This window comes from Bos mutus, chromosome 19, assembly GCF_027580195.1.
Source record: "Bos mutus isolate GX-2022 chromosome 19, NWIPB_WYAK_1.1, whole genome shotgun sequence".
In the NCBI taxonomy this organism is placed as follows: domain Eukaryota; kingdom Metazoa; phylum Chordata; class Mammalia; order Artiodactyla; family Bovidae; genus Bos; species Bos mutus.
In genome coordinates, this window is record NC_091635.1 from 14,547,169 (window position 1) to 14,558,747 (window position 11,579).

At 56.5% G+C, this 11,579-nt stretch overlaps 1 protein-coding gene across 1 annotated transcript; it reads right to left on the minus strand.

Annotated features, from left to right (window-relative positions):
- Positions 1-28: 28 nt before the first annotated feature.
- ALOX12B (arachidonate 12-lipoxygenase, 12R type) lies at positions 29-11,579 on the minus strand. The gene is made up of 18 exons (XM_070357311.1): positions 11,433-11,579; positions 10,101-10,305; positions 9,869-9,954; positions 9,735-9,797; positions 9,162-9,186; positions 7,098-7,179; positions 6,902-6,988; positions 6,671-6,793; positions 6,253-6,356; positions 5,736-5,908; positions 5,359-5,502; positions 4,004-4,207; positions 3,696-3,782; positions 3,296-3,465; positions 2,729-2,850; positions 812-912; positions 437-607; positions 29-246 (listed from the first exon to the last, which is right to left on the minus strand). The coding sequence occupies exons 1-18, from the start codon at positions 11,577-11,579 to the stop codon at positions 67-69; spliced, it is 2,274 nt and encodes a 757-aa protein (XP_070213412.1). The 3' UTR covers positions 29-66.

Here is an 11,579-nt window from a genome sequence, read left to right on the forward strand (position 1 = left end):
TTTGAAGTGATTTTATTGGAAAACAGGCAGGTGCAGGGCAGGAAAGTTGAGTGGAGAGGGGCCATCCTAAATAGAAATGCTGTTCTCAATCAGCACGGGGTCCAGGTAGTAGTAGGGGATGGGGAGACACTTGTTGCGTTGGCGGATGTTGTGTGAGATCTGAGCCAGGCGCTGGCGGAGGGTCCCTATGCTCCTCCGCGGGGCCTCCTCCACGAAGTGGATGTCCGGGAAGTGGCCCAGGGGCCGCTGCAGGCACAGAACCAGGCGGCTGGAATGGAGCCCCACCCCTCCCCACCCCTTCCGTCCTTCCCCTTCAGCAGCCTCCCTCCCTGCCTCTTGGCCTTGACACCCTCCTCTCATTGGGCTCCCAGCTCCCCAGCCGCCTGCCTCTGCTCAGAGGTTCCCCACCTCAACCTGCACCCCAGGCCCAGGACACCTTGTCGTCGGGCTCCCGACTGAGTGTCCAAAGCACCAGTAGGGTGATGCATGTGGTCTTAATATCCGGCAATGTGTCAAGAAAGGTCTCCAGCGTGGTCAGCCCCTTGGCCTGTATTGGTGGGTTCCGCATGGATGAGGGGAAGTTGGGCATCCAGGCGGTGAACTCCAACTAGAGGTGGAGTAGAGAGGGGCTTCTGGGTCAGAGGGCACCCCGAGACCCTCGGGTGTCAATGGAGGCAGGGATTGAACTGGGGACTCTGGTTGAGACAGATTTGGGCCAGACTGGGGATTATGGCTGAGGCAGAGTTCAGACACTGGGGCTGGGATTAAGGTCAAGTCTGGGCCTGGGGCAGGGGCTGGTGAGTCCAGGTACCTGCCCTGTGTTGACAGCTGCGTGCTTTGCGGAGCAGGTGTAGATGACAATGGTGACATATCGGATCAGCTCAGGCACAGTTCGCAAGCATGTGGGGAAGCCTGGGGGAAGGGCAGGTGTGGGCAGGTAAGGCCCAGACCACATCAGTGCTGCCCAGGTCCTGGCTGGCCCACAGAGAGCATGGCCAAGCCCAGCTCACCCTGTTCTTCCAGCCCTCCAGGCTGCCCCCAACCTGCCTGTTTGGTTCTTGTTTGGCCACAACCCCACCCCCCCCCACCCCCAAGGTGGGGTTCAACTGGGCCTTGGTCAAATGTCCTCGGGGGCTTCTCTAAGCTTGCTTCTCTTTCCTGTGCCCCACCTGAGCACCTAGCTCTGGTTGCCATGGTGAACCCACGTTCCAAAAGCCCAACACATTCAAACCAGACCCTTCCTCCAGTCATCTTCCTCCCTCAACTGCTTCTCCTTCCAGGCCCCCAGCTCAAAGAATGATACACACCATCCACCTAGTTTCAAAAGCCCAAAATCCAGGAGTCACCCTTGGCTCCTCCGTCCCACCACTCAGCCCCCACCGACAAACCCAAACCAGTCAGCAGGTCCTGTCATTTCTGTCTCCCAGCCAGCTCTGGCATCCTCTTCATCCCCAGAGCCCCCTCCCAGGGAAGGTCCCTGTCATCTCCCTCCTGGACACCACAGCAGCTTCCCAAACTGTTCCCTGACCACCAGTAAAGTCTGACATCCTGCTGTGCACGCTTCATCTCCCCAGACACCCCTCGACGGCTCCCTCTGAACGCGGAGGAATTCCAGACTCCTTAACCAGGCTGCAGCACCCAGCCCCTGCTCCTGGCTTCAGCCTCATCTCACAGGAGGCTGCCCCATTCCTCCTGCCCCAGAACCCCAGCTGCAGGGACTTATCAGCAGTCCCAGAACTAACTCTGCTCAGTCTGGCTTTCAGGCCTTTCCGCATGCAGCTCCCAAGTCAGGACTCTCCAACCCCACCTCTGTCATCACCTGGCTGACCTCCCATTGCACAAATCTTAGGACACAACTGAGCGACTTCAATTTCACTTTTCACTTTCATGCATTGGAGAAGGAAATGGCAACCCATTCCAGTGTTCTTGCCTGGAGAATCCCAGGGACGGGGGAGCCTGGTGGGCTGCTGTCTATGGGGTCGCACAGAGTCGGACACGACTGAAGCGACTTAGCAGCAGCAGGAGCAGCAGCTTGCTGCTACCCACCCTTCACTCTCTACCTGCCAGCCCTCCCCAAGCTAGGGTAGGTTCCCCTGCCCCATGCTGGGTTCCTACAGCCCCTCCCTGGCTTCCCTACAAACTGCACCAGTCTTATACCTGCCCGTTTACAGTGAGCAGCTATCCCTAGAGACTGATCAACTCAAGGGCAGCGCCTTCAGCGTCTCATTCCCTTTGGCCTCCGCAGTAACCAGTACAGTGTTCACCACATCACAGATGCTCACTAAATACTTGTTGAGTGGGTGCCCAAGTGGCACGTCTTCAGGATTCGCTCCCCATCCCCTCTGTCTCCTGAAGCCTGCCTGCTCCTCGCCAGCTCCCCCGCCACCAGTACACACTGTCCTGTCCTGTTGGAACTCATGCCCCATTTCTCAGCCCACAAAGGTTTTTTTTTTTTTTTTTTTTTCCTGAAGCAAGAGACTGGGATCTCTCCAGGTATCTACCAAGATGACCCACAGACCCTGAGCTGAGACAGGGACCCCCAGCTAGTCAGGCTTTCCTCCCCAACCTCTCTGAAATACCACTGCTCCAGCGGCCAGCGAAGAGCTCTGTCAAATCCTAGGGCTCTCTTTGGCCTCCTGCAGCCCAAAGTGAGACTAGCTCCAGCCCAGCCTGGGAGGGCCCACTCCACGCCACAGCCCCGGGTCCCTGCTGGGGGTCAGGCCCATACCTGAACTCTCACGCCCTAGTAGGCACTCCTTGAATATCTCCTGCACCCAGGACTGCAATTCCAGGTCACCTTCCACAGCAGCGTCACACGGGTAATAGTAGGTGATGATCTCTGTCACATACCTGACCAGGGGACAGGACCTTAGTTTGAACCCCCAGTGCCTTCCCTCACCATGGTTCTCCTACCTCCCTCAGGATGCCCCAGCATCGGCTGACCCAGAGCAGCCTGAGGCCTGTGGGTGGGCAGAGGTAGCAAGAGCAGCGGCTGGGCAAGGTCAGAAAACACTCAGAGTGCTCCCAGTAAGGATCAGATGAGGCCTACAGGCAGCTCAGAGCCCAGACAGGGTCTGGCAAGCAGAGGCAGGCTGGGGCCAAAGCAAAGAAGGGGACCATCAGGCCTCAGAGGCCCCACCCAGAGTGTGAGCACGTGTGTAATCCCCACACACATTCCAGACCTTATCCCCAAGCCCCAGGATGGCACCCCTGGTCCTTAAAAGCTCCCCAGACTGCCTCTAACATCCCAGGGTGTGTTCCCCTCAAGTGGCACCCATTGCTGCCCTGACCTCACCTCTCCAGTGCATCCCACACTGCCAGGCTGTCCTCACGGTAATAATACCCTGGCAGGTCCTGAACCCCACGTCTCACGAAGTCGTTGGGGAGGTAGAGGTTGTCGTAGTTGATCTCCGACAGAGCCCGCACCATCGCCTCGGCAAAGCCCGCCAGGCCCAGGGACATGCTCTGTTAGGGACCAGGCAGACCTTGAGCACACTGTCTAGGGATCCTCTCACTCCGGACCAGCACACCCAACTTGGCCTCTGGAGCCTGGCAGACACAGCACCCATCTTAACTGGTCCCCTTCCTCCATGCCCACTCATGATCTAAAGGCAGCTTGGAAGTTCAGCTTTAGTCAAACTGTAAAGGCCAGAAGGGAAACACATGTCTTGTGGGGTTGGAGAAAGAAGTCTTACCCTGGCAGAGAGCCCCCCTTCATTAAGGAGGACAGCCCGCCCGATGCTGTTGATCTGGATGGTGTATCGGGTGTGGGGGATGAGGAGCTGTTGGGGGGATCAAGGAAGATGATGAGAGAGGGCTAAAGTCATCCCCCACAGAATGTCAGCACCCCCTATTTCTGCAACATCAGACCCCTCGACAGCCCCCCAAGCTGCTTCCCCAAGTCTAGCTGGAATCCTTCTGACTGCTGAGCAAACCAGGCAGCTTTCTGGGGATGACTGAGGACAGCGATGTTTCATAGAGGCCCCTTGGCCCAAGCCCATACCTTGTAGAGGGGGTGGCACATGGGTAGCTGCCTCAGCATGGCCAGGCAGAAGGCCTCAGCTATGAGGTGGGTCTCCAGCAAGTGGGAGATGCCCTCGTGGCAGTAGAACTCGGCATAGCGCACCCACGTCTTGGCCAGCAGCCAGTCCCACTCAGAGTCACTGGGCAGGAAGATGGGGCAGTCGGGCCCGGGAGTCTGGCTGAGCTGGGGGTGAGGAAGGAGAAAGTGTTAGGTGAGAGCAGAGACCCACATACACAAGGCCCCCACTACACGAGGGAGGCAGAAGGGAGACCAGGGGGTAAAAACCCCAGCCCCTACACTCCAGTCCCTCTGGTCCTCTGAGCACACCAGGGCCTCCCCTCCCTTCTCACATCTGCTCCTGCTCTTCCCTCTGCCTGTGCTACCTTCCCTTCCTCTACCTGAAAGCTCCCACTCATTCTATAAGAACCAGCTCAAAGTCTGCCTCCTTTGAAAACCCATCCTTACCTCAATCCCATAGTCGCCACATTCAGCTGTGCAGGCTGTGCAGCGCACAAGGGCACCCAGCTCCCTAGGGGTTAGTGGTTCATTGAAATCTAGTCTGCACTGCTCCACTAACAAGCCAGGAGCATCAGAGCTGGGCTGACCCCCACTCCCACCCCAAGGGGTGACTAATTCAGACCTGATCCTGCTGGAAACCTCTGGGAAGAAAGCATCCCAGTTTCCCTTCCAGCCAGGCCACACTCTCGAGGCAGCGGCTAAGTTTGATTAGCACAGTTTTTCTAGCAGATAAGCCACAGCAGATACTGACTTATCAAGCAGATGGATGAATGGAGTCAAAGAGACAGGCTTATTCCTACCTGGTCACTTCTGTGCATATAGACACAGTACCCACACTCTACACACTGGGGCTTACACACGAGTGCACCCACAGGGACCCAACTTTATGCAGCATGGGCATCCAAGTGGCAGCACAAAGATGTACCCATGAAGGGCCCCTTGGAGACTCAGTCTGGTGCTTACGGCCATACACTAGGCTCACCAGTAGCCACACACAGACAGGGACATACATAAACACAGGTGTGTTCTTAGATGCACACATAGGAACATAGACTCACACAGGCACATATGCCTACACAGAGATAGTGCACACTCACACAGGCACAACCCTTCACAAATAGGTACACACACAGGGACATAAAGTTCACATACACACACAAACACAGGCTGACCGACTGACCATAAACTCACACAGATAGAAGTATACAAGTACACACACCAGCCCATGCAATCACACATCTCTTCATGTACGCACAGAGGCTCACCCGCTGGCAACACTCACACAGCACCCACCCCCAGGCCTGCACCCCAGGCACCTGGATGGCAATAGGCAGGAGGTTCCCTTCCCGGCCAAAGTGCAGCAAGCAGAGTGGGGCGCAGTGGTACTGCTTCTGGCCGTTAAGTTCAATGGCGGGAATGCCCTCCAAGATGCGGTAGTCGGCCAGGTAAATGTTCCCCTTCTGGAGGGGAGCCGTGATGAGTGGACAGGTAGGCACCCAACACGTGGTACCCATGACCCACGCCTTGAGTGCAGGGTGCTCTGGCTCCCCAGGTGTGGGGTTGGCCAGGACCCGAGCGGGGGAGTTGGGTAGGGGGTGGGGGTCTGCTGAGGAGTTGGTGGGGAGAGACAGGGATGCCAGGAGAGAGGGAGGAAGGGAGGCTGTGGGGGGCTCAACTCCAGAGCAGGCTTCACCTCCAGTTCCGCTTGTAGGCACGTTCCTTCGCCCAGGAAGGGGGCCACCATATCGTCTGTGACCGGGAACTTGTCCGGGATCCGCGTGCAGCGGCAGAGCAGGCCTGGGTTGATGCCATTGAGGTACTGGTACCCAAAGAAGCTGTCCTCTGCCCAGTGCTCAGCCACGTACTCTGGGGGGACAGCGCGGGGACGTCACGAAGCTACCCACTCCCCCTCAGGGTCATAGAGGACGAGAGATAAGGCCCGGGAGAGGGAGGAAGGCCATGGACCACGGAGGTTTCGGGAGGAAAACCGAGCTCCAGGCCTCGGCCTCGGGTTGAGCCGCCGGAGGGGCGCCGGGCGGTGTTTTCCAAGGAGCCGCCAGAGGGCGCGCTCGCCTGTGCGAATTCCGGCCTCAGGTTCTCTGTGTGGCTCCCACCCCACATCCCACGCGGGGGTCCTGCCTCCCGCCCGCGGCTCGAGCACCTGGGGCCGGATCTCGCCCAGCTTCCCCATTCTCGTTCCCACCCCATACCGAAGACGACAGATTTATTGCCAGGGAAAATTTTCTTAATGTCCTTTAGTCTCTTCCAGGACCGTTTGCTGTCCACCAGGCCGCGGAGTTTGAACCCCAGTGCCCTAGGACAGGGGATTCGAGGGGGAGGCCGTCAGAGATGGGGTCCAGTGCCCCTGGGATGGCGGTAGAGCTGCCCCACCCCCACCCCCAGGGTCTCTTGAGTCCCTGAGTCGGGCGCGGGGGGTGGGTCTCAGGGTCGCCCCGTGGCACAGCTCAAGGCCTTCCTATGTCTAGGTCTTGGAGTGTCACCTCTAAGGTTCCCTAACCCTCTCCTTCCGGCTCCCGCTGCCCTCCTGGCCATGCTGTGGTGGAGGCGGGAGTGGAGCGGGACAGTCTTTACAAGAGCCCTCACACCCCGCCCCTCACACACACTCACATGGGGCTCAGGCGGAAGAAGAAGGAGGCCGTCTTGGTGAAGGAGTAGCGCAGATTTAAGTCCAGGAACTTGGTGGCCTTAAAGTTTATGAGAATCGGGAACCCCGGGATATAGCCATTCCACCTGTAGGGAGGAGAGCAGGGCTGGGCATCTGGGGTCCAGGGCACAGGGAGGGGGCAGAGAGCAGGTGTCAGCCATGGGAGGGGCCCTTGGGCAGCCCCAAGTCCTTACTCCGGCCTGTTTGGGTTTCTCCGGGCAGGAGGGCGGTAGCTGGGAATGTGTACGTAGTTGGGCAGGCCAGGAACAAAGACTCTCCAGCTGTAAACAGAAGCCGAGCCGGTCGGTCGTGATGGCCACGCACCATCCCAGGGCACAACCACCACTGGCCCCCTGACCTTCCGCAGCCCCTGCCCCCCACCCCCCTCACTGGTAGAAGTCCTGCTTGGCTCTGAGCTCCTCCTTTCGGTGTTCCAGAAGGATCGGGAGTGTGTCATCTGCTGCTATCTTTCCTGTAGGGAGACCAAGGAGGAGGCTCAAGATCTGCCCCTGCCCGGGCCTGCCCCTGCCCACTTCGGGGATCAGAATTCAGCTTCTGTCCTCAAGGTCAGCACTGTGGGGAGGTGGGACAGGGCCAAGGATGGGGAAGGCTTACCCTGGGAGAGAGAGGGTGTGTCTTCTCCCAGAAACTCAGATGAAAGGATCAAAAGGATTATGGACCACCCTTCCCTGTCCTTGCTCTACCCTTCCAGGGGGCTCTGCTGCAGGGAAGTCCCTCTTCTAGAACTCCTGGAACATGAATTTTTTTTTTTGCTAAGTCACTTCAGTCGTGTCCGACTCTGTGTGACCCCATAGACCGCAGCCCACCAGGCTTCCCCATCCCTGGGATTCTCCAGGCAAGAACACTGGAGTGGATTGTCATTTCCTTCTCCAGTGCATGAAAGTGGAAAGTGAAAGGGAAGTCACTCAGTCATGTCTGACCCTCAGCGACCCCATGGACTGCAGCCTTCCAGGCTCCTCCATCCATGGGATTTTCCAGGCAAGAGTACTGGAGTGGGGTGCCATTGCCTTCTCCTCTGGAACATGAATACCTAACAGTTATTTAGAACTTACTGGGTACCAGGCACTTTCTAAATACTGTGTTAATTGCTCAATCAATCACTCTGCAACTTCATGGACTGGGGCCTGCTGGGCTCCTCTCTCCATGGGATTTCCCAGGCAAGTATACTGGAGTGGATTGCCATTTCCTTCTCTGGGGCATCTTCTTGACCCAGGGATCGAACCCAAGTCTCCTGGGTCTCCTGCATTGCCTGCGGATTCCTTACCGTCTGAACCACCTAGGAAGCCCTTCTAAATACTTATGTCAATAATTTAATTTGCACAAGAACAGTTTGAATTATGAGGCAGATGACTATTATAGACCCACAGTCTGATCTCCACAATTTCAAAAGGTCCAGAAATCAAGTTTTTGTTTTTTATTATTATTTTTTTCCACAAATAGGCACACACTTCTTGGCCAACCAAACCTGATCTAAATTTACCTGAGGCTGCGTAGGGTCTTGATTTATATCACTCTGAAACTACTCAGTTTTGGCTTGCAGAAACATTTGACATATTTGCAGTTACCCTGGTGGATGTATCATGTAACATACGGTATGTGTGAGTGTATAAAGAATATATGCATATATGAAGATACATTTGCATAAATACATACAGGGAGTCCCCTTAACTGTAGTTTCGCTTTCCCTAGATTCAGTTCCCTGCAGTCAACCTCAGTCCAAACATGTTAAAAGGAAAATTTCAGAAATAACATTGGCTTCTCGCATCAACCCCATGAAGTAGGTTCTGCTGTCAGCCCAGTTTGACAAATGAGGACACTGAGGCTTAGAAGAACTTGGAAATGAGTCCAGATGCCCAGCAAGCGGTGAAGCTGACACTCACATCCTGGCTGGTAGTCCCAGGCTGGCAGGTACCTATCGCTGCCTCCCTATCATTTTCCTTCACAGGCCACCTTCCTTCTCCTTCTATCTGCCTCAGCTCACATTGCACTCAGGGTGAACAATGCCATCTGGAGTCGTGTGACCCACAGACTCAGTTCAGTTTCATCCCTGGGGTGGGAGCCTTCCATCCTTGAAGGTCCCAGCCGGTCATTCAAGTCTCCCTGCCCTGGTATTTCATGGCAGCTGCCCCACCCAACCCCATTCGTGCCTGCCTCCCAGCACTACCCTGCCTGTCCCGTTTCCATGCCACTCAGACCTATCACTGTGGGAAGATGCTCTGCGTCCTCTGTGAGGCCCTCTCCTATCGCCCCCACCTGGCCAGGCCTGCTTCCCTCTGCCCCTGACTCTCCTTTCCCCAGCTGGCCCTGACCCCCTGCTCCCAGGGCAAGGACTTGACCATGGGGAAATGAGAGAAGGGAGAGGGGTGGTCAGCCTCTGAGAGGAGGAGCTCCCCACCCTGGGGCTCCCTCAGCCCTGCCTCCCCTCTCATCTACCTCGGAGGAGGCCAGAGGAACATGGCTGGTTGAGAGAGGGGAACAAAAGAGGACAAGGTTGCAGTCTCCTTGGAGCAGCCACACAAAGGTGGATATAAGGGTGGATGCAAGGGACTTGGGCCCTCAGGTCCTGTCCCTTTTCCACGGCAGCAATCAAGTGGCTGGGAAAACAGCTGGGGCAGCCTTGACTGGCTACCTCAAAGAACTCTGACAGTCGATATGAGTAACTGAGCCTTGGATTGGACTGTGAAGGAGCCTCACTGAATAGGGGGTGGAGTGGGCAGTGAGTCCCTTGAGAGAAATAAGGTGTCCTTTTGGGGTGATTGGAAGCCCATTGGAGCCACAGAACATCCCATCAGTCTAAGAAATGCTCAATTAGAAATCCAGGGCATCGTGAGAAGGTACAAGACCTTCTGTTGTAGGGCCTTAGAGGGTTATTGAACCATCAGGGCTTCTTCAGAAAATAACAAGGCAACAGGTGGAATCATGGGAAATCCTATCAGAGTAACAAGGCATCCTGTTACAGTAACAGCACCCTGAGGGGGTAACAGGGAGTCTTCAGAGCGGCAGCACCTGCTGCTTGGCGAACACAGGGCATCCAATCAGAGTCCTAAGGTCTGAGAGTAACCAGGCTTCCTGTGGGCATTGAGAGGAGGACTGTAGAGGTAATGGAGAGCCTGCTCTGAGAATGCTGTCTGCAGTCAGACCCTGGGGTCCAGAGAGTAGCGCCCCCTGCCTCGTTCCTCCAGGCCGCAGCCTTGAGCCGGGCCCAGCAGAGCAGCATGGACCATGGCTGGTGTGGGAGAGTGACAGGTGTGCCTGGTGCCCCTGTCAGGCTGGCACTTGGCTGGCTGGCTGGGAGCCTGGGGTGGCCACGCTGGGATCGCCAGGCCAGAGCGAGGGGCTTCATCGTATGGGATGGAGACAGAGAGGGCTTACCTGTAGCCTCCCGGAGCGCCAGGGTCCCATAGCCGTCTATCCACTGGTAGGCGGGGAAGTGGTAGATGCGGCCATTGGGCGCACAGACCTGCACGTAGTTGCAGTACCAGGGGTTCTTGGGGAAGAAGGAGTAGCGCTCCTTGTACAGGCGGACGATGATGAGGTCCCCCAGGTCCTGCTGACACTGGACAGTGTAGTCGTCCACCTGGGCGGGCACAGGGCCAGCTGAGCGGGCCAGCCTCCCACCTGCCTGCCTCCTCACCCAAGCCCCACTCATGCTGGGCGATGCTCACCTCCCTAGACCAGGATGAGCTGATTGTTGGGGTCTCTGTCCCTCCCACCTGCCTGACCCCACCTGGGGAGGACTCCAGGCCCTCCCTCTCTCCATCCTCGGCTCCTGAAATCCCCTCCTCCCACTTCCTCCTCCCCAGCCACCTGAGGCTTCAGGAGCCATGCAGACCCCCAGGGACTGGTGTACAAGGGGTCTATACAGAGCCCCCCAAGCCTCCTACATCCTTAAGAGTGGGCAGAGATGGTCCAACCAGCCCCCCGTTTCCTCCCACTTATCAGTGAAGATGTGGAGATTCAGAAATGTCTACAAAGACAGAGTGAGCTACTAACGTCACATAACAGCAGGTGGCTGGACCTGACTCAAAATTAGGCTGAGGGCTCAGCAGATGGGGCCTTTCATCACAGAGCAGGACAGTCCCTGCTGGACAGGCTGATCTGATGCCTTGTATGACACAGGGAATCCAGTGGAAATTTAAGCCAGTGATGCTGAAGCTTAACAACTTATTGACCAAAGACACATCAATAAGTCTTTTGTTACCTGAACATTATTTACCAGGATGGTTCAGTACTCACTTACATAACAAATCACTGGCCATGGATCTTATTTTGCAAAAAATCCCCTGGTCGATAATGTGTTAATTTAGGAAGGGTGAGTAAGAATGGGAGAAGGAAGCATGAGGAAGAGTCTGAGAGAGGAAACAGGAAAGGGATGAGGGAAGAGGGGGTGGAAAGAGACTGGAAAGCAGGAGAGATGAAACAAGCGGGAGAGGGTTGAGAGGTGAGGGATGTGAGTGGGTGATGACAGCGAGGGATGAAGAAGAGAGAAAAAGAGGTGAGAAAAGAGCAGGGGGAGGAAGGAGCGATGATGGCAAAGGAATGAGAGGTGACGGGTGGTGGGGAGGGGGTGGAAGAGGCTGGGAGTCAGGTCTTGGGTGAGGGGCCTTTGAGCCACCTTGGAGCCCCGCCGCTTTCAGAGCCCTGTACCCCTCCATCCCTCCCCTTTCTCCCCAGGCACACACACACACACACTCACTCACTCACCGCACCAGTTGCAAAATCTCTCCCAAAGTGATTCAGCAGCTGCTTGTGGCTCTCTCCCTGAGTCCCCACGATGATCAGAGAGATGGAGTCCATGGTTCCCGATAAGAAGTCGGTGCCTGTGGCCACCCTGACTTTGTAGGTGGCCAT